The sequence below is a fragment of the Cardiocondyla obscurior genome, linkage group LG05, assembly GCF_019399895.1.
Source record: "Cardiocondyla obscurior isolate alpha-2009 linkage group LG05, Cobs3.1, whole genome shotgun sequence".
NCBI lineage: Eukaryota > Metazoa > Arthropoda > Insecta > Hymenoptera > Formicidae > Cardiocondyla > Cardiocondyla obscurior.
Genome location: NC_091868.1, coordinates 3,890,419 through 3,913,234, shown reverse-complemented (window position 1 = coordinate 3,913,234; position 22,816 = coordinate 3,890,419). Strand labels below are relative to the sequence as shown.

The following is a 22,816-nucleotide window of genomic DNA, read 5'->3' as shown; positions in this document are numbered from 1 at the left end:
CTTGAGCGACAGCGGAAGGTTCCAGTTTCTCTACTTCGTATTAGAGGACGGTGGTGACTCGGAACGGATTACTTGGAAACCAAAAAGAACTCGAGCGACCTACGGCGGCGTTGGCGCCCGAACAGTAGACTGCAGCGCCAGTCGCGCGCTTAGCGTCCTAGTGAGTGTTTCGTGTTGTTCTGCTCCTACGAGTACCGCGGCGTCGGTTGCAACGGAAAAGTCGAGGCACGCTACGCTACGCAACGCAACGCAACGCGTCCCGCTGTTCGTGCTGGACGTAACGAGTTTCGCCGGCGGCAACAGTTTTTATGGTCTCGCTGACCGTCCCTACGCGTGTGTCCGAACGTGAGTGAGGAAGACCGACGTTTATCCAGCGTGTCTCCGAGGGGGTGAGTGAGTTACTTGCGCTTTTGTTTCCGCGTTCGTACTTTGCGCGCGCGCGCGAGCGCGCGAACGCGAAGGGCTCGCGCGTCATATCCCTCGATGCACGACTCGGTTCCCAAAGATCCAACTGCAAGATTCGAAGGCGCTCGCGCGATATCGCCATAATTTCGCATAACCGATTGTGTAACGCATCGTGCGTGCTTTTCCCAGTCTCACGATTCGATCTCAACTCGCGTTGTTTCCGCATGCGATATTCATCGGGACAAAGAAACGGTTTGGGCCCTCGGGTCCAGTTACTCCCCGGCTTTTCTCGCGCGTGTCCGCGAACGTCGAAAATGAAATCGCTCCAAGTGCCGCGAATGGCGTCACCTCGCCGGCGACACGCTCGAAATCGAGCACCCGGTTTCGGGTCGTCTAATAATCTACGTGACGCTCGATGTCGCGAATCGAAACGGAAATTGGCACGGCGCCCGAGCAATTAATTCCCACGATTAACGTCGGCAAGATAATATCGCAGTCGTTCCGGGATTTCGGGTTAATCGATTTATGAATAAACGACGTCTCCCCGCGAGTAAAAGAGCACAGGAGGTGCTCAACTGCGAGGTTCGTTTCAACTCTGTCGCACGTGCACAATCAAGCTTCGTACGTGTGGCGCATTATTTTATTCGTCATATCACGGGCTTATTAAATATTGGCCGAAAAATTTCTAAACAACTTTTCTGTCCTGCGGGCAGGTTTTATAAACTTATTGCGCGACAACAAATGGAAAAGGGACCTCGCAGATTTGCCGTTCGAAGGGAATCGAGAACAAAAGAATCGCAGGAAGCCGTAGAAACTAGAAACTGCACGGAAAGATCGGTTTTGTTCGAGGGCTGGAAAATTCATCCAGGTAGAAAGAACGACTCTCTTCGGGGCCCACGCTCTTGTGCAATGCGACTATTATGCATACAAGTTTTCTCGCGCCGATCGGAACTCGCAAAACGACGACAGGTCAACGTTGCGGTTCAGCGTCGCCGCGACCAGACGTAAACCGATCGATCGTCGGCACAGGTCTTCGAACTAATAAATAGTTGAGGTTTCCGTGTAAGAAAACGTCAGGAATTGGTGCAATGTTTTTTTTTTTTTTTTTACAAATTCTTCTTGGCACAAAGTGCTAAGCAGCACTTTTTTTCTCACATATAACACTTTAAACAACATATTTATACAATTTTTTCTTTTTTCACAATATTAAGAAAGTTACGTAATTGTTGATATAATGTAGAATAAGAGCGTTAAATTAGGATTTTTTTTTTTTTTTTTTTTTTATCTGTCTGATCTACCTTTCTTCATCTCGAGTTTATAAACGCTTTCTTCTCGTACAAGTTTAACCGCGGTCTCGATGCGTCACAATGATAGAGTGATTCAACCAGCCGCGGTAAATCGAATTAAATTTGGTTGATCGGGGTAGCACGCTAAATCATTTAAGCGACTATATACTGTACGGCGCGCGACATTTCGTACATTGTTTAATGCTCGCACGACTGTAAATCACGGTAATGTATTATACATCGAACAAGCCGCTCCTTCCATAGAAGTGCAGCCATCAGAGTTTTGCATACGTAATCGTTTTCGACGAGTTGTCACAACGATCTTTTCACCACGAATAAAAGTTCAATTTCAAGCGTTATAAAAATTGACACCTATGACACTCGACAAAAAGCTATGGTGAAACTGTATTTTAACTTTTTATTTTATACATCTGTTATACGAGGAAAACTTGGTGGAAAGTAAAAGTATACTTTTCCTCCTGAGGGAGCTTCTCGTCTTCGTGCATACTGATTTAACTCTCTCACGTGCTTCTGATTCAACTCTTAGGTGCCGTGCTCGAAGGCGAGACGTATCGATTTGCCATAAAAGTATAAATATCGAGGTAAACAGGCCAATTGAGGCCCCAGGAGAATGCTCCGCGCCACGCGAACGAAAGAATTCTTATCAAGGAATATTGAGAAAACAAACGTGAGACTCGGGGAACTTTCTTCTCTGATATTACGCAGATTCTTGTAATATTTGAGAGAGAGAGAGAGAGATTTACATAGGGATTTAATTATAAAGTAATAACTTGACGGAGGTAATTAGCATATCTCGAATAATATAACGAATGATAACGAAAACTTGCCGTCCGGTATGCCATCATCGCGCGAGACAGCGGTGAATCACAGTTGGATGTGATTAAGTGCACCGAGTGTTTAAACAAGAAACGGCCCTTCGCTCTTTACTAAATTTAAAAACAATTTTCTCATTCGGCGGTGAAATTTCCACGTGTAGACTAATTTTTCCAACAATTGTTTCTCAATTTCAGGAGTAGAGAATGAGCCAGACGGAGCAGGATAAAAGCATGGACAAGAAGGAGATCGCCGAGGAAGAAAGGGAGAAGATGCTCAACGCCGAGAACACGAAACACACCGGCGCTGCACCTGCGCCTGATCTCGAATCCGAGGAGCAAAAGCCGAGGAAGAAGATACCGATCGGCGGCATCAAGATGCCCGGATTCTGCCGTACGAAGAGCAAGGAGCCGTGCAAGGTAAGTTCTCAAAAAGTAGAAAGAACTTTCGCTAATAATTTCAGAAAATGCGCGATTACGTTGCGGCCCGATCGTTCCTATGCCAGGGTTCTAGTTGGACACGACACCTCCCCCTGGGTGCATCTCTTTGACTGAGGAGGACTCGGATGCGCCCAGCTCTTGTTCTAAAGCCCTCGCACTTTCTATACGTCGATTTTTGTATTTTTCTCACGCGAGAATCGTGCCTAGTGCCATATGCCATATGTGCCTCTCCTCGGCAGGTGTATGTAGAAAGCGCAGAGTCGATAGACCCATTGTTCAGCGATTGTATCACCGTGTATTATCCTACGTCATCGGCGCTCGCGCAAATAATTGCAGGCCGCTATCGCGTTGCATATCTACATGACGATCCGCGAAAAGGTCGTAAGAATGCCAGGACGATGATAGTAGCGCAGACATTTGAATAACCCTACGCGGGAATATTAGATGCGCAGGATCTTTCATCACCCAGACTAATGTTTTCCAAGGATAAATATTATACGGACTCGTTTTATCTTCTCGCTTGATTTACTCGCCCGGGGAAAGTCAAAGAGTAATCGAACCGCGATAAGATCGTACTCGTTCTTAGTCCCTTTTCCCTTTGTCGTTTTTTATTATTGAAGCCTCTAATCGGTCGACCAGGTGCGACGGTTAACGTCATCCTGCTCCTCTCTCCTAGCGCGTTAGGAAAAAAAATCGTTACGGGCTTGCGAACACCCCTCGTGGGGCGCACCATAGGGGCTTTACCTGTTTTTTTATTTTTTTTCTTTCAAAACGAATTACCTCATCTTCGGAAATGAGGCTCTCTATGGTGACGCTGAGGTAAAGAAAAAAACGGTTTAGGTTCAACGAGACTTGACGTCTAAATTTTTAATTTTAAAAGCGATTAAATATTTACGTCTTCATATATCGGAAAAGAGAAAGTACGATCGTATTATCTTGGATAAAGTAATAACGTGGACTCGCACTACAGGGTTTTACGAAGCTTCGGATGTATTCGAGCGTCGCGAGATAATTCGTAACGGCGATGCAGGATGCATCGGATGCGATCGTGTCTGTCGTGCTCACCGCTAATTAAATACGAGAATCTCGTATTTCTAGAATTCACGCTCGGAAGAATACGAGCGAGTCGCGTCCGCTTTCATCGCGGCTTTTTGCCGTTACTTCCTTATTTTTGCCGGTTACGCCGCCGTGAAACATACTCCCCGTGTAGCGACAAATTTAAATGACGACCGACGGCCGTCTCCGAGGCCGGGACGTTTACGATCTTGGACAAATAATTGCGTTTTTCTTTTTTTATTCAGTGCACGGTGAATCAATTATTTCCTTTGACGATAACGTCGAAAAAGAAGAAGCCGCTTCTTGACCGATATCTGCCTTCGTAAATTGCAACTTTGATTTTCGCGCGATAAATCTTGGAAATATCGAGTGGGTGGTTTCGCATTCAACGATATTATGTATGTATGTAGCAGCGTCGAGAGTACTGGGTTGTGTTGCTTTTTCTTCTCTTCGTTTCCTCCGCCTTTCTTTGCATCGCCCAACTGGCGACGTCGCCGCCCGTTCGACTGAAAATACACGACGACGATGACAACGACGATCAAGAGGATTCAGCGGCGTGTCGGCGCCGGATTGCCGTCGCAGCTGACTCCTCTCTAATTGACTTAATTCTCCTTATTAGCCGCCTAATTGAAAAAGAAAGTGTCGGTTGTCACCTTGCTCTAGGAACCATTCTTTCGTCGCCCTGCGGCCCTTATCATCATCTCGATTCACGTATTGAGGTCTCGAGAGACACGATCCCTGTCCCGACACTTTGCAAACATATCTTTACATCCGGCGCCTTTTTTCGTTCCTATTGTCACACGATTTTACGAGCGCGCGCTTACCTAATGTGAAATTAAGACGCGGTCTCTCAATGACACGAATGCCCTCGTTGTCTTTGTAATAAAAGAAGAGGAGACAAAGAAAAGGAAACGGTATAATATTGAGATCAAGCCCGGCGATCCGGAATTGGTCCATCTGTGGCATCGTTTACTTATTCGGGTCTTCTCGGAAAATATTCGCGTATCTCTCAATCTTCCTGACATCAGAAACGTGACCAAGTGATCGCGGTATTGATCAAAAGTCAATGTTCACGAGGGAAAATAACGCGGCGTTCCTCGCGCGTTCGGAATACTCTGCGATCGCAGATGCGTAAACGCACTTGAAATTTATGTCGCGCGCTTATTTTTGCCGAGACCATTACGGATCACCGGGATTCACCGTAGCGTGAAGCATCTGCCGCACGGAGAAAATATGGAAAACCACGGGGTGATGGAGAAAAGTTGCCTCTCTCGTAAATAATGAGAACATTTCCCCGATATATTCGCATATTCATTCACGCGAAAGAGCCACCTGGAGATCATTATTACTTAGGTACCACCATCTAACAAGAATTAAATCGATCGGAGTGCAAAAAGAAATTAAAATTTGGATTGTCTTTCGGTTTGATTTGTATTTTACGAGATTGATTTCTTTCAATATCTTTTCTGGCCGAAAAAAATCACAGTCTAAAGATCCAAAATAAAAAAAAAAAAAAAGAGAGAGAGAAATATACAGCTTAATCACGGTCAATGTTGGAGCGTCTCGTTGTGGCCAATCAAATCGTAACGCATCCATTACACGGTGCTCAATCTTCCCTCTATTGATAGCGTTGTAAAGATACATCCGGTTACGTACGGAGCGGGTTTTCTTTTAGTAGCGACCGACTCGGACAAGCGAGCTCTCTCGGTCTCGAAGTCGAGGTACGTATGTACTCTGAAAGGCAGGTATAGCTTCGGCGACGGTGGCTAGTCTACGTGACCTTAGCGTGGGGTGCGTCGAGTCTCACACGAAGGGTGCAGGACATGCCGAGAGGGGAGAAGTCACATACGCTTACTGCAGGGAATCACATATCTGTCTTTCGGTGTACGTACCTACGCAAAGTCTGTAAAGTTCGCCCTGATTTTTTTAATTTTTTTTTTTAATCCTTTTTTAATCTCGCAAAATAAGAGGTCAACTCGTAAAGACCGTCCTACATCGCGTATACGCGGAAACAGCGGTCGCCGTGTTCCTTCGACTCGACTATCCGTCTAAAACATGAGTCATTACCGAGAAAGCGTTCAGGTCGCAACAAACGCGAACGACTTCCAGCGCCGAGAGGTGAAATCGGCAAGTTTATTCTCGTAGAGAATACGAGTGGCCGCACAAAGAACGGTTGCCACCAAAAGACTAAGTCGCGTACATATGCCGGCAGAAACGAAAATATTGTTCTTGATTCCTCGTAATTCTTTATTCCGACCTCCTTTCGCTTCACTCTTTTTAACGGGCTCGTAAATCGCGGACGAAACGCGGCGGCGGCGGCGGCGGCGGCGGCGGGGGCTTTGTACAAACGTAAGCCACGGCCAGAGACCAATTGGTACCGCTCTTCTTGTGGACACAGCTTCAAGCCATAACTATCTCCCGCCGGCGATGAATGCGAAACGCCGAATAAAAGAAGTAAGCGGCTCGTCGCTCGGATTGATACTCGGGGCGCTAGTAGAACTCGTGAAAGAGTTCTGAATGGGTGAACCATTGAAAGATATCCCTTTTTTTTGTTTTGCTTCTGTCATTCTGGCTACGAAATTGGATCTCAAAACTTTCGATATTTTTTAAATTTGAGCAAAGTGTTTTTATTTTTTTTATTTCTGCACGCATATGTACATGTACATGTACAAGTTATTTATTTTTAAATTTAACATTAAAATAGGATAATGCATTACTTTTCCGCGAGACGCATGGCTTCTCTGATTCATCCATTTGGTAGCCAGGATTAACCTTCTTTTCTAGACAGCATTTGTCAAGCTTTAAGCAAAGAGTTGAAACAAACCGCATTTTTTACCGCGCGCGCGATACTTTTTCCATTTAAAGTAAAGTTTCAAATTCGAAGGGGGCCATCACCTGCACGGTTTTGGATAACGACCAGGTGCGTTCCCACGATCGGCCGGGCATCGATTTGTATCGAGTTTAGGAGATGATCGAATTATCCGATCGCGTGACAATTCCGAGAAAGGAAACGAAAAGTATAGGATTAGGAAACCTCCAAGTGTTTCACGTAATTGCCTTACCAATGATTCCCGGCCTCACGGTGGAATTTTATACTTTAAACTCTTCATTTTTCTACCAGCTGCGCGTTTATAAATTACAACAGGTACAAATTTTAAGCTCGGACCCATCGTAATTCATCCTTTTTATCGCCCTGCTTTACTTGAGAAACTTGTTTTAATTACACTTTCTTACGTAAATAGCGTAATAATAACAGAAGATCGCAGCAAAGGCCGTCTTTGCCTGGACATATTAATTAAATATTAAAATTAAATCGAACCTCAAAACTTGATAGCCGACGCGTTGATTCTCGCTTGGCGTGAAGCAAATCAAGCGAGAGAGAACTAATTAGCCGATCGGCTTTAAGCGGTAATAATTTACAGCTAATTTACGCGCTTCACCCTAATTTTTTTTAAGATAGGAATAACGCCCGAGGAATAAACCTCGGGACATCTCGATTGGGACTGCGACGCATACCAGTCAATTAACTAATTACGGCGCGATTTAATGGCTCGTTGCTCTTGGCGAGCACGCGCCGTTTCTTTAAGCAAGCTCTATTATTTCTCGCTTTACGCAGGTCTCGTCGTCCCGAGCTTCTTCCCGGAAGCACGAGCGTCGTGGTATCGCATAGAGTAACCCGCGAGTTTCATTAGCATTAAACGTGCACGGCCAGTCGGGGTGCCGCACGTTTTTCAACACGGTCACCTGACGCACGAGCCGGAAGCTCTTTTGCTTTATCGGCCCGACTTGTGCCGTGTGCACTTTTATGCTCTTACGTGCGCGCCGTCACGGTCCCTGATTCTGTTGAAATTATATTCCGGTCGACGTGGGTCAGCGGACCTCTCACATTCGCGGGGGCTGTACTTTCTCAATACGTCCCGGGGACCCGCGGGAATCCAGACGTGAAACTTCTTCCGGGGATGTTTTACGCAACGTAAAATGTGTTGGATATAGATTACTGAGCCACTCCGAAGGTACCGCGGGGGTCTCTTTACACCACGAGAGTTGCGAAGCATCAATTTAAAACGATATTAGTTGTATTTTTAATTATCGCTGACAATTATTGAGTGCCTGATTACGCGCAAAGCCTGATGATTCCGGCCGTTTTTACCATCTGCTCCCCGTTCATTTGTTCATTACTACGTTTCCCGCCCTCGTGCCCGCGCTACGCTCCCTTTTTCGTCCCCGGCGCAGGACTACTTTTTTGGAGGGTCGAAACTTAGAAGCCAGAACCAGAATAACCGGAACCCTACTCCTGAAGCTCGCCACATGGCTGGCTGCGACACGTAGGCTCATGTTCGTATCGATTCACGCATACCACACGCACGTTGTACACAACCGCGCGTATACAACGTTACGAGAAGCCGAGCGAACGAGAGTTTTCGCGATAACCGCAAGGAATGGCGATTAGCGTGTGTGTGCAAGCGGAGCGTAAAACCGGTGTAATCCGGGATATATCGTGATATCTCGACGTATCAGAATAAAGTAATTACGAGCGACGCGAAGATAAAATTACGAGAAGATACATTTTTTTTTTTTTTTTTTTTTTTTTTTTTATGGATATAAGATACCTTGATTAAAGGTGCGGGCGTGATCGATGATATTACAAGTTTGAAAAGGTTTTTTTTTACAAAGTTTGTAAAAGATAAAATTTTCCCTTAAGGTAAAATCGTTCTACTTTACGTTAATTTAATATCATTGAATAAAAACACCCGCTTCTGTCACGAACCTGAAACTGTCCCTCCAGAGAGTGCTAATTGTCTTGGCAATTAATTAGGATTACGTCGTTGCAAGCAGATGCGAATCTAATATATTCGAGCAACGGTCCCGCGAGCTGCAATTTCGCGGGGAGTTTTATTTATGCTAATTAAATATAATGCATTCCTCCTTACTTCTCGCCGTATACGACAGTCTCGTTTAGTAGATCTGCATTTCTCTCATTAGCGCTCGTCGAATTTATTTCTTGCTAGTTTGTCTTTCGATATTTTCGTCCCGTTCATCTCCGCAATGGGGCATTCGTTGTGCAAACAGCGACGATCCGGACAATGGCCTTTGCATAAATCCCTTTGCCAAGCGCTGAGGCGGTCGATCACATTGCGAAAAATATTTAATGCACCTCGGGTTATCTCGAGGTGCATACGCATCGACCGGCGACAGAAATAACACCGTAAAACCAGATATTGCTGACGATTTATTTATGCAAAATCGTAATTGATATGATTATCGTGAAAATAAATTATTCCGCAAATAGCTAAATGACTCCAAATTGCATGCTAAAACGTGTGCCGCGTAGCGGTTGACAAAATGCGTAATTTTCGATATGAATAAATTAATATAAATGCGATTTATTTGAACCTGACGACAGCTCCGAAGAGGGGGTACATAATCGCCCGTGGCAGTGGCACGAAAACTTGTGTAGATTTCGACGGAAATTGTAGATTAACGTGCGTGTCGATGAGAGCTTTAACGTTGCTTTCGCAAAAGCACTCGCGAAATGGGCTCCGCAATGGTAGAAAGAGAGAAAGAAAAGAAGCTTGTTCTTTAACATGCAAGTGCGTATTTATAGAACGTGGCGGAGGGGTGGACTTCCATACGGCGGTTGCAGGCGCGGGGGAGGGTCGAGGGTGCCGGAGAAGGGTGAAAGTTGCGTCTGATATCGATTTCCGCTCGGTAGAACCCACCGCCGATGGACGGTCGGGATTCCCACCGATGCGACGCGGTAGAGGCATTTCTACGCTCGCAAAATTTAATTTAAACTAATTTCTTCTATACGCTCAATCCAATTTAAATGAACTCAAAACTGATCCTCGGTATCCGCGAAATAACTGTACTCGACGAGACCCCGCAGGGTATAGCGACGCGAATGATATCTCTCGAAGAAATGATATCTTTGATCGAGGGATCTATTTTGCAATTTTATCTATAATATCGCTGTGAATAAAGTAAAAGTCATTAATATGACTGGATCAGAGATTTGTTTTTTCTTTTTAGTCAACTTTTGTTCGATAAAAATTTATTAAGATTTTTTTGTTATCAAGCGTTTGGCACGCAAAAGAGATCACTTTTGAAAAATATTTAAATCAATACGAAGCTCGTTAATTCTATTTGTAATATTTGACGTTTAAGCTCCGCGTTTGTTCCCTGTTCGCCAAATTTATTCTTCGAAAATGAGAATGGACGGTCGATAAAATGTACGGGGGAGGAAACAGAGAGGGAGGGCAAGAGGAGAAGGAACGAAATTGCGCTTATAAAGCCGCTTGCTTCTTTTTTCTTTTTCTTTTTGTTTATTTTACCCCGTGTTTTATGAACCGTTTTTTTGTTTTTTTTTTCTTTTTTCGTTAGCTGTTTATCGCAAGCCGTTATCCGACTTTCGCACGAATATCGAAAACAATTTACTGAAATTTTTATTCGAGAACAATTACTTTCAGTCCCGGCGCACCGTGGGATATCGCGCGGGCTGTAAATAATCTCCAGAGTTTGCCTCGCGAGGGGCGATTAAGGGCCGAGTCTGCTCGAGGCGGCGGATTAACGATGCGATCGGCGTCAAGCTTAACCGTTTCGCGAATCCTCGTCGTGTCGTTCCCCGGAAAGATAAGAATTATTCGCACGGGCGAAATAATGCACGCGCGTGTAAAAGGGCAGAGCGGAACTGAGCGTTCAGCCGCACGCAAATATACGGCTTCGTGGATATGGTCCTCGTCCTGCACATTCGCAAAATAATAACGATACACATTCGGCGGAATTGCGTAATTTTGCGCGAGCGCGTACAAATAAAACCTGCATATTCATATTTTATTTTATGTCCGTACAAAGCGCGCATCTGTCGTACGTCGGTCCCATCCGGAAATCCGTCTTCGCGGCAGGTAAATCGAGTTTCTCACTCGACAGAGTACGTGTCCGGCAGTTTGTTTGCGCTCACGTGGACGTGATTGTTGAGCCTCGTGCTGCTTGGAGACTTCTTTGCCTCGAGTCCGAGAATTTGTGTACATTGGGCCGGGGATGCTCAAAACATATGGACATGGTAGGGCGAGGGTGTGGGCATTATATTAAGGGGAGGAATAAAGCGCCGGGGTGTCGCATCGTTGAATACAACCGGAGGGCGACAAGCCTGGGGCGATCAGTAGGTACTTATTGTACGCGGTTCTTAGAGCGAGGGGAGGAAATGAAATAGAAATAGCATTAATCATGGTCGGTTGTGACGTGTCAAGGAAATTCGCGTTGAAAGAAAAGAAAAAAAAAAAAAAATTACGTGCCGCAATTAAACGGCGAAATAAATTGAGTAATAATTTTGCGGCGATACGTTATAATTTTATACGAAAGTTAGAAAAACCCACTCGAGTAGTACCATAGGAACAATATCGAACTTGCATTTCGGCTTGATTTATATTGATCTACCATTGCGATTTACTTGGTTGATTTACGTTTTATAAATCCACCGCACTTTGTTCGGCCGAACGTTGCAATTACACTTGTAACTCTCGCGCTCCCTACTTTTTTATTCTCATGATTTGCGTCTGCGATACGTTCGCGCCGGTTGTTGTTGTTCCGTGGGCGCCGTAACTTGAGCGCGGAGATGAGATATATTGCGAGATGAAAGATCTCGCAATTGTGGTGGAAGGACCTGGAGGCGCTATTAGATGCATCGGTCGCATAATGCTACGCCAAATCCAGGCTTTACGGTCACGCGGTTTCGCCCAGCATCTGCCAGCACCTCCGGCTCTGGAAAGTCGGCGGATACATAAGTCACATGCCCGGCACCCAGCACGTATGCGAACGTGCGTTATGCATAATGTACTTTCTAGATACTAGCGCGGCAGAAACGAGGCACGAAGAGTGGAAAGAGACGGAAAAGGAGAGGAACGGTCCTTGGCAAGATGACTATACAATATCATGAGGACAATGAGTCTCTCTCTCTCTCTCTCTCTCTCTCGCAACGCGGCAAAATCAGACACGTTTCAGAAACACGAGTTCTCGTCGTCGCGTAATTATTAAGTAAATAATTGTTGCTCGCTTGGACTTGCATGCGTCTCAAGGAGTTTAGAATCGTTATTTATAGCCCTTTCTACCTGGACATAATTTTGTCAGAAAGCGCCGTTAAAAAATCGATAAAAAAAAATATAAATCTCGAGAGGAACTTAACGTATCCTTGGCTCCGTTCGCCGCGTCCTGGGACATTTGTACTCTCCGCAGTATATTCCGCGATCCCGTTACTACTAGTACTCGTAAATTGACCTCGCGCCCTCGTTTTCGAACCGGTGAATTCGGCAGACCGGAAAATTGGAGCTTTCCTTCGCCGTCATCACCCTCGCTGCTTCCGGCATGCCACCTGCGACGCGACAAAGCTCTCGTTAGATGACAAGAAAAAATAAAACAGATATCTATCGCGGAACTACGATGACGCATTTTGATGACAAATGCTTTTCTCCGTTTATCGCAGCTCTGTTTATAGAGTACGTATTCATATTCAACTGCAATGCAACGCCGCTAACTAGAGCGCTAAAATAAACCGTTGGTTTCATACTTTTGCTCGCGGAGGTTTTCAAATCTCGTCTAGTAAAAATATGATGCGCTTTTTTACAGTGCCAGTCTGAGATTTGATTAAATACGAAAACGTATGTAGGTAATTGAGCAAAAATTTTAACACTCGTACAACAATAGTACTAATCCTGATTATCACCCTCGGCGGTTTCTCCTTTCCTATTTGCGCCGAGTGGGAGCGGCGTACGTAGGTACAACACAACGTGTTCGTTTGTGTAGAAATAATTCACGTTGCCGTTATCGAGCAAATGCAATTTCCCAGAAATGGCGGGGAATCATTCTTCGTGCGGGACTAAGCCGGTCTATAAAAGGACGCCGCCCTTTGGCGCCACAACGGGTCGGCCGTATCCGTTATGTGTCACGACGAAGGATGCAGTTGCAAACGTCACGTTTGACGGCGATTATCGAGAAACCTTGACGCATTATATTACGCAACTTGCATTATTCAGAACATCGCGGAATGATTTTATCTTTGCCGTTAGCCTTTGCCGGACGATTTAAAACGATCGGCGAAATCTCTCGAAACATCTGATTTCGGTGTGAAATATCATTCGGAGAATGGTTTTCACAGAGCCTAGCTGCGTAAATAAATGTTTGGCCCGATCGAGAAGGCACTGTGATTCAAGCCCGCGTGCGTGTGTGTCAAGCCACGTGCAATGTTCGCTCCCTGGGAGCTGACAGCTGGAAATAGACTCCGTTTTCAAGTAAGAAAGCACTGATCTTTCGCTTACGAGAGCCGTTCCTTACATCGGTGTTTTTCGGTACACACCTATATCGTGCGTCAGAGAGTGGATTCGAGATTTAAATCGCTTTATCGGACTTGGAGTCGGGATCTTTCGGCTTCGCCAGCTGTTGCAAGTAGCTACCCTCGACATTTCCGAGATTTCAATTATTATACAATGAACAATCGGCGTAAATCAAAGGCGAAGGCACAGCCGGCTCACTAAGCCGTGAAATAATCCGACCGATTGTAACGAGCGCGTCCTATATCTTGCGGCTTGAAGAATCGCAGGCACGACCTTTCGCGACACCCGTTGCGTGAAATTTATTTATAGAAATTTGGGCGCGGATTCTCGCCGGATGACACCCGGGGGAAATACGCATACTTGAACCTGGGAAGCAGCCAGGCGTTACCGTGCGCCCTGTAATAAAAGGATAGCCTTACGTCTCGAATTTCAATCTTCAATCGCTACATTACGATACATATTTACGAGCATTAATACACAAGTCTTCTTTCAACCAATCTACCTTGGGTACTTGAAATTTCCAGTTTCTTTTCGCTTTGCGTGCGCAGGGATCGATAAAGAATTTGGAAGCAATGCTCGGCCGTGTTATTATGCCGTGATGCGGAAGATTAAATGTACCTGCTACTCAAGTGACAGACGCGGAGCAAATGGATCCGTTCGCATATTACAATCTAATGAGATTATCGCGGCAGATATTAGATTTATTAATAATGCCGCGCTCCGAAAGCAAAAGCCCGGCGTCGTACAAAATGCGTGTCGCACGTGCATGCGTGGATGCACATGTGGCGAGCGGTCGCGCCACGCGACTCCACTTGAGAGCATTCGAGGTCCAAATATAGCGAGCCCGTACGTACGTACGTACGTACCTATAAGCAACCGCATCTCGAGCGTATTCTCGCGAGCGATAGCACGAGATTAATGTCTCGTATAATCGGCCGACGCGTCGAATTGGACGAGCGGAGAGAGTCAGATACGCGAGTATCAAGAAACTCGTTTTAATTGATGCTGCGAGCGGTACGAATTGATCTCTCGGGCGTGGAATCGCAATGGGAACCTGCAGTCAGTTTTACTTGTTTAAAGCAAGATTTTTTTTTTTTTTTTTTTTTTTTCGCGAGTGCTTTTTCATCCGCTAAAAAATTCAGTTTTAGAGACGGTGCTGCTTGATGAGGTACTTTTTGCCGATTATATATGCGGAACGCGATTCTTCGAATGTAATTAGGGTGATTTATCGCTAATAGGAAGCATTGGACTTAATTGCGGCCGATTGCGCCTTGCGTCAAATACCAATATCGGGAGGACGAGTCCAGAGCAATGTCTGTTTAATCTGGTTGGATAAAGGGGCTTACGTACTAACGGTTCTGGCAATCGTAAACCCATTAACTCGTACATCCAACGTTCACGGAACTCGTTGGTAATTGATAGCAAAATGGCTTCAAGTATCTTCGAGTTGCTCGAAACGAGCATTAATTGTGAGCGATGCACTTATCCGCTCATGTTTTAAGAGCCGCGCTATGATCCACGCCAATAAAGGCATGTTCAGTTATTTCATTTTAATGTATTTCAAAGATATTTTAGAACGAAACTTTTCAATCATTCTCAAACGTGGACCTTTTATCTCTATTCGCTAGGCAGACAACCAGGCGCGAGGTATGAAGCCCCCGAGGCAGCTGGCTCTGAAATGTAGCCAGAGCGCAGTTATCGTCCTGAAAGCGTTCAAGTCCAAGGTTTCAAGTCGCCGAGGAGTGGCGCTACTCTAAAAATAATAATATCTATCGCGAGAAAGGAAGCAAGAGAAGCGTCTGGACCCCGGACTAAGGTCTGGCGACGACAACGACGACACGCATCGTCATCCGGTCTTCTCTTTGTTACCGTTCTCTTTGTTGACCTTGATTTCACTGTCATCTCGCTGTTTTTCAAGTCGAGCGATCTGCTTTGGCCGCGACAAAGCTCGGCGTTTCAAACAAGTGTCGCGTGCTGGTTAAATATATGTTTTTTGTACTGAACAGTACTTTGCATTTGACTCTCTTTCTCTCTCTCTTTTTTTTTTGTTTTTTTTTCTTTTTTTCTTTTTTTAGAACGAGCTTGTGTTTCACTTTAAAGCGCGGTGTGGAGAGAAAGAGAGAGTTCGTCTCACCATTCTTTAGAATAGAATAAAACTGCCAAAACCCTAGTTACCTCCTAATTATACTTTCCACGTCGGTGTTTTTCTTCAATAAATACGCCAAGAAGAAAAGTAGCTAGGAGAAAGGAGGCTAATATCGTTGTACTTTTAAAGAAGCGGATGTCAAAGATCGATTTCTCTTATTTTCGGCGTGCAACTAAGTATAGCATGTTGATATCGATTTCAGGATGACGAGACGAAACCAGCGGAGCCCACGGACGCAGAATCTGCTCCAGCGGTGACAAAAGAGTCGGAACAAAATGCTCCGTCCGCGGAAAAGCCTACCACGCCTGCCAAGGATTCTAAAGAGAAGGAAGGACGAAAGGGAATTTTGAACGCCATCCGAATACCTTTGGTGTCGTCCGTTTTTCCTAGAAGAAAGAAAGTGAGTATATATTTTCTTCTTTATCTAGAATCTCTCTTGACTATCTACCCCAATCCACATTCGTGTAAAATTAATTGACGTTTAGTTATGCAGCGAAAAATAGTTCCCGGAGGAATTACGGATTAACGTTTACTTTTCTGCGAGAGGAATTCTCGACATTCATTTATTTAAACTGTGAAATCATCAAGTAGGCAAGAAATAATTCTAGTTGAAAAAAAAAGAAAAAGACGGCGAAATTGCAACAAAATAATAACGGCGTAAAATGGGAAAGCGTATTTCTGTGCGATTGCGGCAAGAATATAAAACCAAGTGTATCCAAGTGTATATTTAATCTGTAAGTCGTTTATTCGAGAAGCTCGCGTGACTCTTCACATCTCGAGCACGTACGACTCTTCCCTGAGATGTCTTCCATCTTGTTTCAGTGGCTTTTTTTTCTTTTTCTTTTTCTTTTCGTCTCTGTGAAGAGACTTCTTCTCTCCCGGTTTTCTTTCGTGCTTCAAGAGCGAGGTAGCTTTAGCTCGAACACTACGGAATATACAAGTATAAGACTCATCCAAAGTAGCAAGCCCGACCCATGGCAAGAGGCAAAAAATGAATTGTAACTTCTTGTGTAAGAAGCTCCGACCACTTTTTGAGCCTATGTTGAATTGATTACACGATCATAACCCTGCTTAAAATTGCATAATAATTAATAACAACATACTTGCTTGCACGTGACAGAGTTAATACGTATTCGTTATTCAACGGAAGATGTGCTGTAGACAATTTCTGAGAGTAAATGCGTCCCGTTAAAGGAAGCATATGATACGTGCATAACATACCGAGATATGTCTCTATTACGGTATCCGGATGTAAATTATATCTGTACGACTGTTGACTCCTTTTTATTCAATTTCGCATCCTTTACATCTTTGATGTACCGACAGCAATTAATTTTAATCATTTTTATAGAATATTATACTTGTTTTAAATAAATATAATTTTTTTTTTCTTTTTTTAATCTCAAGACTTTTTTTGCAAAATGTTAAATTGATATTTGTAGCTTAGTTAATCTTTTTCCAAGTTAATACATTTTTTTTTTTTTTTTATTTAGGAAGTTGATGCTGAATTGGGACAAACCGGTACCGCTGGATTAGCGAGCGTTGAAACTCTCGACGATGGAGTTGCCGAGAAGAGTCCTATCGTCAACGAAGACGGTATGGAAACTGTGCGACTTGATGGGGAGGATGGGATTGATAATACCGAGCCACCAAAGCATCCCTGGATGGCTTATATATCTTTACTCAGAAAGCACGTGGTTGTCTCAGGTACATAGATAAAAAAAAAACTCATCTCGTGATACTTAACGACATATATACACTTTTGTATCAATTGTAATGTACGAAATTAATGTATACTTAAATTGGCCGATAGTGGTGACGCTGCTGATCCTCTTCAGCGTCATTGTTATCATTTGCATTGCCTGCGCCGGGCCCAGAAGGATTCCTACTCAGCCTTTGAAGAACGGCAAGTATATCGAAGCGGTGACGTCATGTGGACCAGTGGAGGGTATCCTCGAGGATGGCGCCTATGCGTTCCGTGGAATTCCATACGCAACGCCGCCAATTGGCAATCGACGCTGGCAACCGGCTGAATCTCTGACTCGCATCGAACACTGCTGGAATGGTACTTACTTGGTGCATAACTCCTCCAAGAGCTGTTGGCAGCGCGAAATATCCGGTCGCATGGATGGCGTCGAAGATTGCCTCTATCTCGATGTGTTTACGCCAAAAGTGGGATACGATTCTCCATTACCCGTGGTAGTAATGATCGGCGCCGAGACTTTGAGTGGTGGCTCACCCGGAGTGATGCAACCATCGGCTAAACTGGCGCGCGTTCGCGACGCCGTATTCGTGCGACCAAACTTCCGGTAAGATATATTTTATTTAAACTTGTATTTAATATATTTCTTTTGGGTTTTTCCTAGACATTACAAAGGTAAAGTGAATTTTTTTAACACTAGAAAAAATTTGTCTGATTAAATTTGAGTTGAGATGTACTATTGAAAAATAAAACGTCTGACTTGACGTCACGAATTCGGCATTCCTTTGCCGGTAGTCAAGCGGTACGTAGTTAACATACAAAATAATAAAAATTAAGCTGAAAATAATCGGGCAAAAATAATATCTACATTTCCTTTTTAAATTGAAAAGTGATAAAGTACTTATAAGTTTAACGTTCTTTTGTTTTTTTTTTAGAATGGGAATTTTTGGATTTTTGGCGGCTGAACCTCTTACCAGGGCGAGCCACCCTCCAACTTCAGGCAATTACGGATTGTCAGACATCGTAGCAGCCCTTCAGTGGGTACAGTTAAACATCGAGAACTTTGGCGGTAACAAATCGTCTGTAACTCTGTGGGGGCATCGAGCGGGCGGCACTCTTGTGACGACTCTAATCGGATACCGCCGAGCCAAAAATCTCTTTTCAAAAGCTTGGATATCTAGCGGTAGCGCGATTTTCCCAGGCAGAGAGTTGGAAAAATCTGAAAGCATTAACAGATCATTCCTCGACTCGATTCGCTGTAGCGATGCCGCCTGCCTCAGAAGTAAGAGCGCCGAGGATCTTATGGACGCTGTACCAGAAATGTGGTACGTAGGTAATGTGGGTCTGCCGGAAATGAAGGAAGGCGCAACTTCCTACATGGAAAGGAGACACGAGTGGCTTGTCTTGGACGGCACGATTCTGCAAGAACATATCGGTCAGATCTTAGCGAAACCAGATAATCTTACGGTGAAAGTGGTCATGGGTACCACCGCACACGCCGGCACTCCGTCGCGATATTTATCGCCTAACGTTACTCTCAACGCAACGCAAGTCGAGAGCATTATACGAGAATCTTTACTTGGAACTTCGGGTTTTGCAGATGAAGCTTTAAGGTAAGCGAGCAAAATATTACAATTAACAGTCATACAGAGTATTAAATTATTTAGTTTTTTTTTTTTTTTTTTTTTTTTTTTTTTTTTTTTTTTTCTTTTTTTTCTTTTTAATGCATATATTATGTGCATAATTTTTCAGACGTTACAATGCTACGTTGAAAGGATTGATTACAATGATCTCCGACATCCGTGTAGTGTGCCCACTGTTGACGCTTGCTAGAATGAAAACCAACATACCGTTTTACGTAGCTACTCAGCCGCGCCGACAATATTTAGCCGATCCCGATAGTGATGCCGCAGCCATTCTGGGAACTTATGCTGCTGTTACGCCCGAGGAAAAGAGACACGTGTCGGCAATGCAACAATTGTTCAACCATTACGTATGGCACGGCGTGGTTGCGCAGGCTGATCAATCGGGCGTGAATCGAGTCTTAACCGTCGGTCAGGATACGCTGCCCAAAAAAGATTATCCGAATTGTGACTTTTGGATAGACAAGAACATTGTACCTAGGTATGGTCGAATCGATTAAAAAGGCTTTTGTCGTTGTGCAAGTCTGCGTGATAGGATCTCGAACCCCAATCTTGAATGGCATATGTTATCCGTTGCATTTCCACGGGTATTGATCCTCTCACGACGCAGATATGTACTATGACTACTTAAATAGATCGAACGAGAGCAGTCAATGAGATTACACAGATAAACGAACAAGGATCATGCCTTTGTGGTGCGACGTATAGTAGTACCTGTCTAATCATGACAATTAATTAATGTAAAAGCCAAAATATAAAATAGTGATTTAAAAAAAAAAAAAAAAAAAAAAACCGAAAAGAAGTAAAGAAATCTATGTAGATATTCATGTATGCCGACGTGAATTCGTTCTCAGTGCTGAAGTGTGTAACAATATTTTACACGTGTAGTAACAGAAATGAAGATTGCTTTTTGTATTCGAGACAAACGTGTGCGTTCGACCACAAGGCACAGTATACTTTTATGTATGTGTATAAATGTGAATCAAACTGTAATATATTGCATAAGGGTGGTAAAATGTGCCGAGAAAGACGCGTAAAAGAACACGAGTGTAGTTTAGGAAAGAAAAGAATCGACATTTTATATTATACAATTACGTATTCTTATAAGACGTGAGTAAATGAGTGCGAGAAGGATAAAATAATCTATGGTAGCCTTCTAAGGTCTCCGGATCAATCGCATTTTTGATAAATATTCGTCAAATTCAAGCGCATGCTCGATCGAGTCAAAAACTTTTGGCTCGTTTGTTATACAATAGTCGTAAAAATATATTATTCTTCATACGCCTCTTCGTATTCAGCTCATAATATAGGCATAAGATAGCGTAAAAGAACTCTATATAAACAGTTAGTTAATAGATCACCGGAGCATTACCTCGGCGAGAACGAATTCGTATCCCTACACATAACGGACCATATACTTCTGCTACGGGATTCTTACAATTAGATCGGGAGATTTATCTCTCTAAAAAAAACATTAGTGGGACATGTGCATTACATCGCGTTTGTGGAAGTAATTTTCTATTCGAACAACGTAGTTTTTTTTTTTTTTTTTTTTTTTTTTATCAACAGTCCCTTCTTTTATATGAAAGTACACTTTTAATCTCGATATTTTTTTACATATATATAATGTATTGCTAGAGAAAACGATTCTCTTTCATGGCGAGAGAATTGCAGACTGAACGATTGTTAAACACACGAGCAGCATTTATTTTTCAGCTTAATAAATCCTCGTGAAGGCTTGCTTATAGTAATGAGACTGAAGGTGCCAAATTTGGTACTTTTTTCTATCGTCTACTCAAAGAATAAAGATTCTACAGTTGCATAATATTCGGACTTGGCGCATACAACGGATAAATAAATAAGCTGCAACTTATAATAATTGCTTGATCGATAACTTTCCTGCGCGTTTTTCTTCCGTAAACGCGACTCGTGTCCCAGAAACGATAACGATCTTGATATTCTTCGATTGATCATTCTTATGACCTATAATTATTACTCAATGTGTTATTAAGTATAATTTATTTTCACTAATATGTGATAAAGTAGCATTTACTTTAAGAGAAGCCTGTACGTTGTTTTATAGATAGGTCATTTTGCATAATTAACTAATTTCCATTATTTTTAATATTACCCACGCATTTAGAGCAATGACATTCGTGACTGACGACAATTGATTAAGAATACGAAGTATATTTGGTAATATATGTATACCTCCATCTATATGTGGGAGACATTTTGATCTTTTAAGGATGTTCAGCAACGAAAACCGTATAATATACGTATAACGAGCATTGTATTTTATAAAGAGATAAATTTCGAAATAGCGTCTATAATTTTTTGGCTACTTGAAATATTTAAATTGCTTTTACTTATGTAGTTCCATGATCCTTCATGCGCGAGGATCAACAATGTAAACGCATGTACATGTTATCTCCTCGACAACGTAAAATATGCGTACGTACTCATTACGTGCACGTTGCATTTCCTCATATAACTTAATTGCAATTACACTACGGCTCTAGATAATACATACAAAAAATATTACTGGTGACTTACTTATTGTACTCTTGAATGTTTAGCGATGCTAAGGCGATTGCATTCCACCGAAACTTTACGCAAATGCTATTATTCTGGTCTTCGTTCGCTTCATTCTCGGACATGTGCTATAATTATGATAAAAATGTATAATAGCAAGTCTAAATTATTCTCGGATTTCAAAATGTCGCTTAGGGTATCCTGTGTATACTTATTTAATTTTACTTTAACATTTCTTTTAAAGAGATGACCGCGACGGGTATGCTCGCGAAATTACAATATTATTTTAGCAAGTATTCTTTTAAATGGACTTGTTGTATTAATTATTGAGAGATAGATATCATTTTAATTCATAAACATATCGGCATGACAGGTGGTCGACAACTTATTTATATGACGCGACAATATTTTAATATATATCGCGAGTTAATTATAAGTATGAAATGCGCGAAATTGGTTTGTATGTATTATATACCTCCAGGCCTCGTACCATCGGATATGTATATGCGTGGAAAGAATTTCTCTCAGACTGATTTAAATTTTATACGTACACTCACCGTCAGAAATGGCATTCGTGGTGCTACGACGGCGGCTAGCGTACGTGATCTTGGCGTGATGTGCGTCGAATCTCACACAAAGCGCGCGCGTAGATGTGTCGCGGAGCACCGGTCACTGAGAACTGAGGGAGAACGCGGCCTACTACACCTCCCCGCGCTCGGCGGTCGAGAGAGGGGGAAGTCACGTACGCCAGCCGCTCGTCGCAGCAAATGCCATATCTGCTTTTCAGTGCACTCGCATACGGAAAAGAAAAAAAAAAAAATAATAATAATTTGATATTTATTTGAATATATTCAAAAGCCGCTGTCGAGGCTACTTGCACATCTTGGTATTGGCGCGATGTGCATTTGATATTCTGATTGTATTTTTCTTATATTATCAATCACCCTGTAATACAATTTTATACTGTATCTACGATACCGTCAATAAAAAATTATACATAAATTTTTGCGAAACGTCGAGCTACAATGTCGCTTTAGATGTAGGCCTGCGACTTTAAACATAATTGTTGGCCGGAAAGAAAAACTATTATTTTGTTAATAAAACCAGATAGTCTAAAGCGCGTGCTGAAGCAACGAGAGCCGTTTAAATAATGCCTGAGCTTGTTCTTGTCAATTTTACAGAGAGCGTAGTCACGAAATTGGCAAAAACTATGATAAAAAATGAGTTTCGAGAAAATCGGCTTCGAGCCGTCACTCGCCATGATCTGCGATAACTGCCGGCGACGCCGCGAAAAAGTAGGACAGACAGGGTATAGCTCTGGCCTTTTCTTTTATCCGACGGCAGTCGAAGCGCTGGCTTCACACGGACGAGTCTCTACATCTGTACGCGTGGAAGCCGCGATTCCGAGTTGGGCTCTCTGGCGTATGGTGACAGGGAGTAGGGACG

At 43.2% G+C, this 22,816-nt stretch overlaps 1 protein-coding gene across 1 annotated transcript; it reads left to right on the top strand.

The window, feature by feature from the left end:
- Positions 1–43: 43 nt before the first annotated feature.
- Nrt (Neurotactin) lies at positions 44–22,372 on the top strand. The gene is made up of 7 exons (XM_070657042.1): positions 44–389; positions 2,723–2,944; positions 15,693–15,890; positions 16,984–17,197; positions 17,304–17,799; positions 18,128–18,805; positions 18,945–22,372. Exons 2-7 carry the CDS (start codon positions 2,732–2,734, stop codon positions 19,333–19,335), a joined length of 2,190 nt encoding a protein of 729 aa, XP_070513143.1. The 5' UTR covers positions 44–389; positions 2,723–2,731; the 3' UTR covers positions 19,336–22,372.
- Positions 22,373–22,816: the final 444 nt, after the last annotated feature.

What these genes read in the sequence shown, in the direction of transcription:
- Nrt (XM_070657042.1), top strand. Translation starts at nt 2,732, where the DNA reads ATGAGCCAGACGGAGCAGGATAAAAGCATGGACAAGAAGGAGATCGCC. An exon ending in AAAGCACGTGGTTGTCTCAG is followed by an intron (nt 17,198 to 17,303) that starts GTACATAGATAA and finishes ATTGGCCGATAG; the next exon opens with TGGTGACGCTGCTGATCCTC. An exon ending in TTCGTGCGACCAAACTTCCG is followed by an intron (nt 17,800 to 18,127) that starts GTAAGATATATT and finishes TTTTTTTTTTAG; the next exon opens with AATGGGAATTTTTGGATTTT.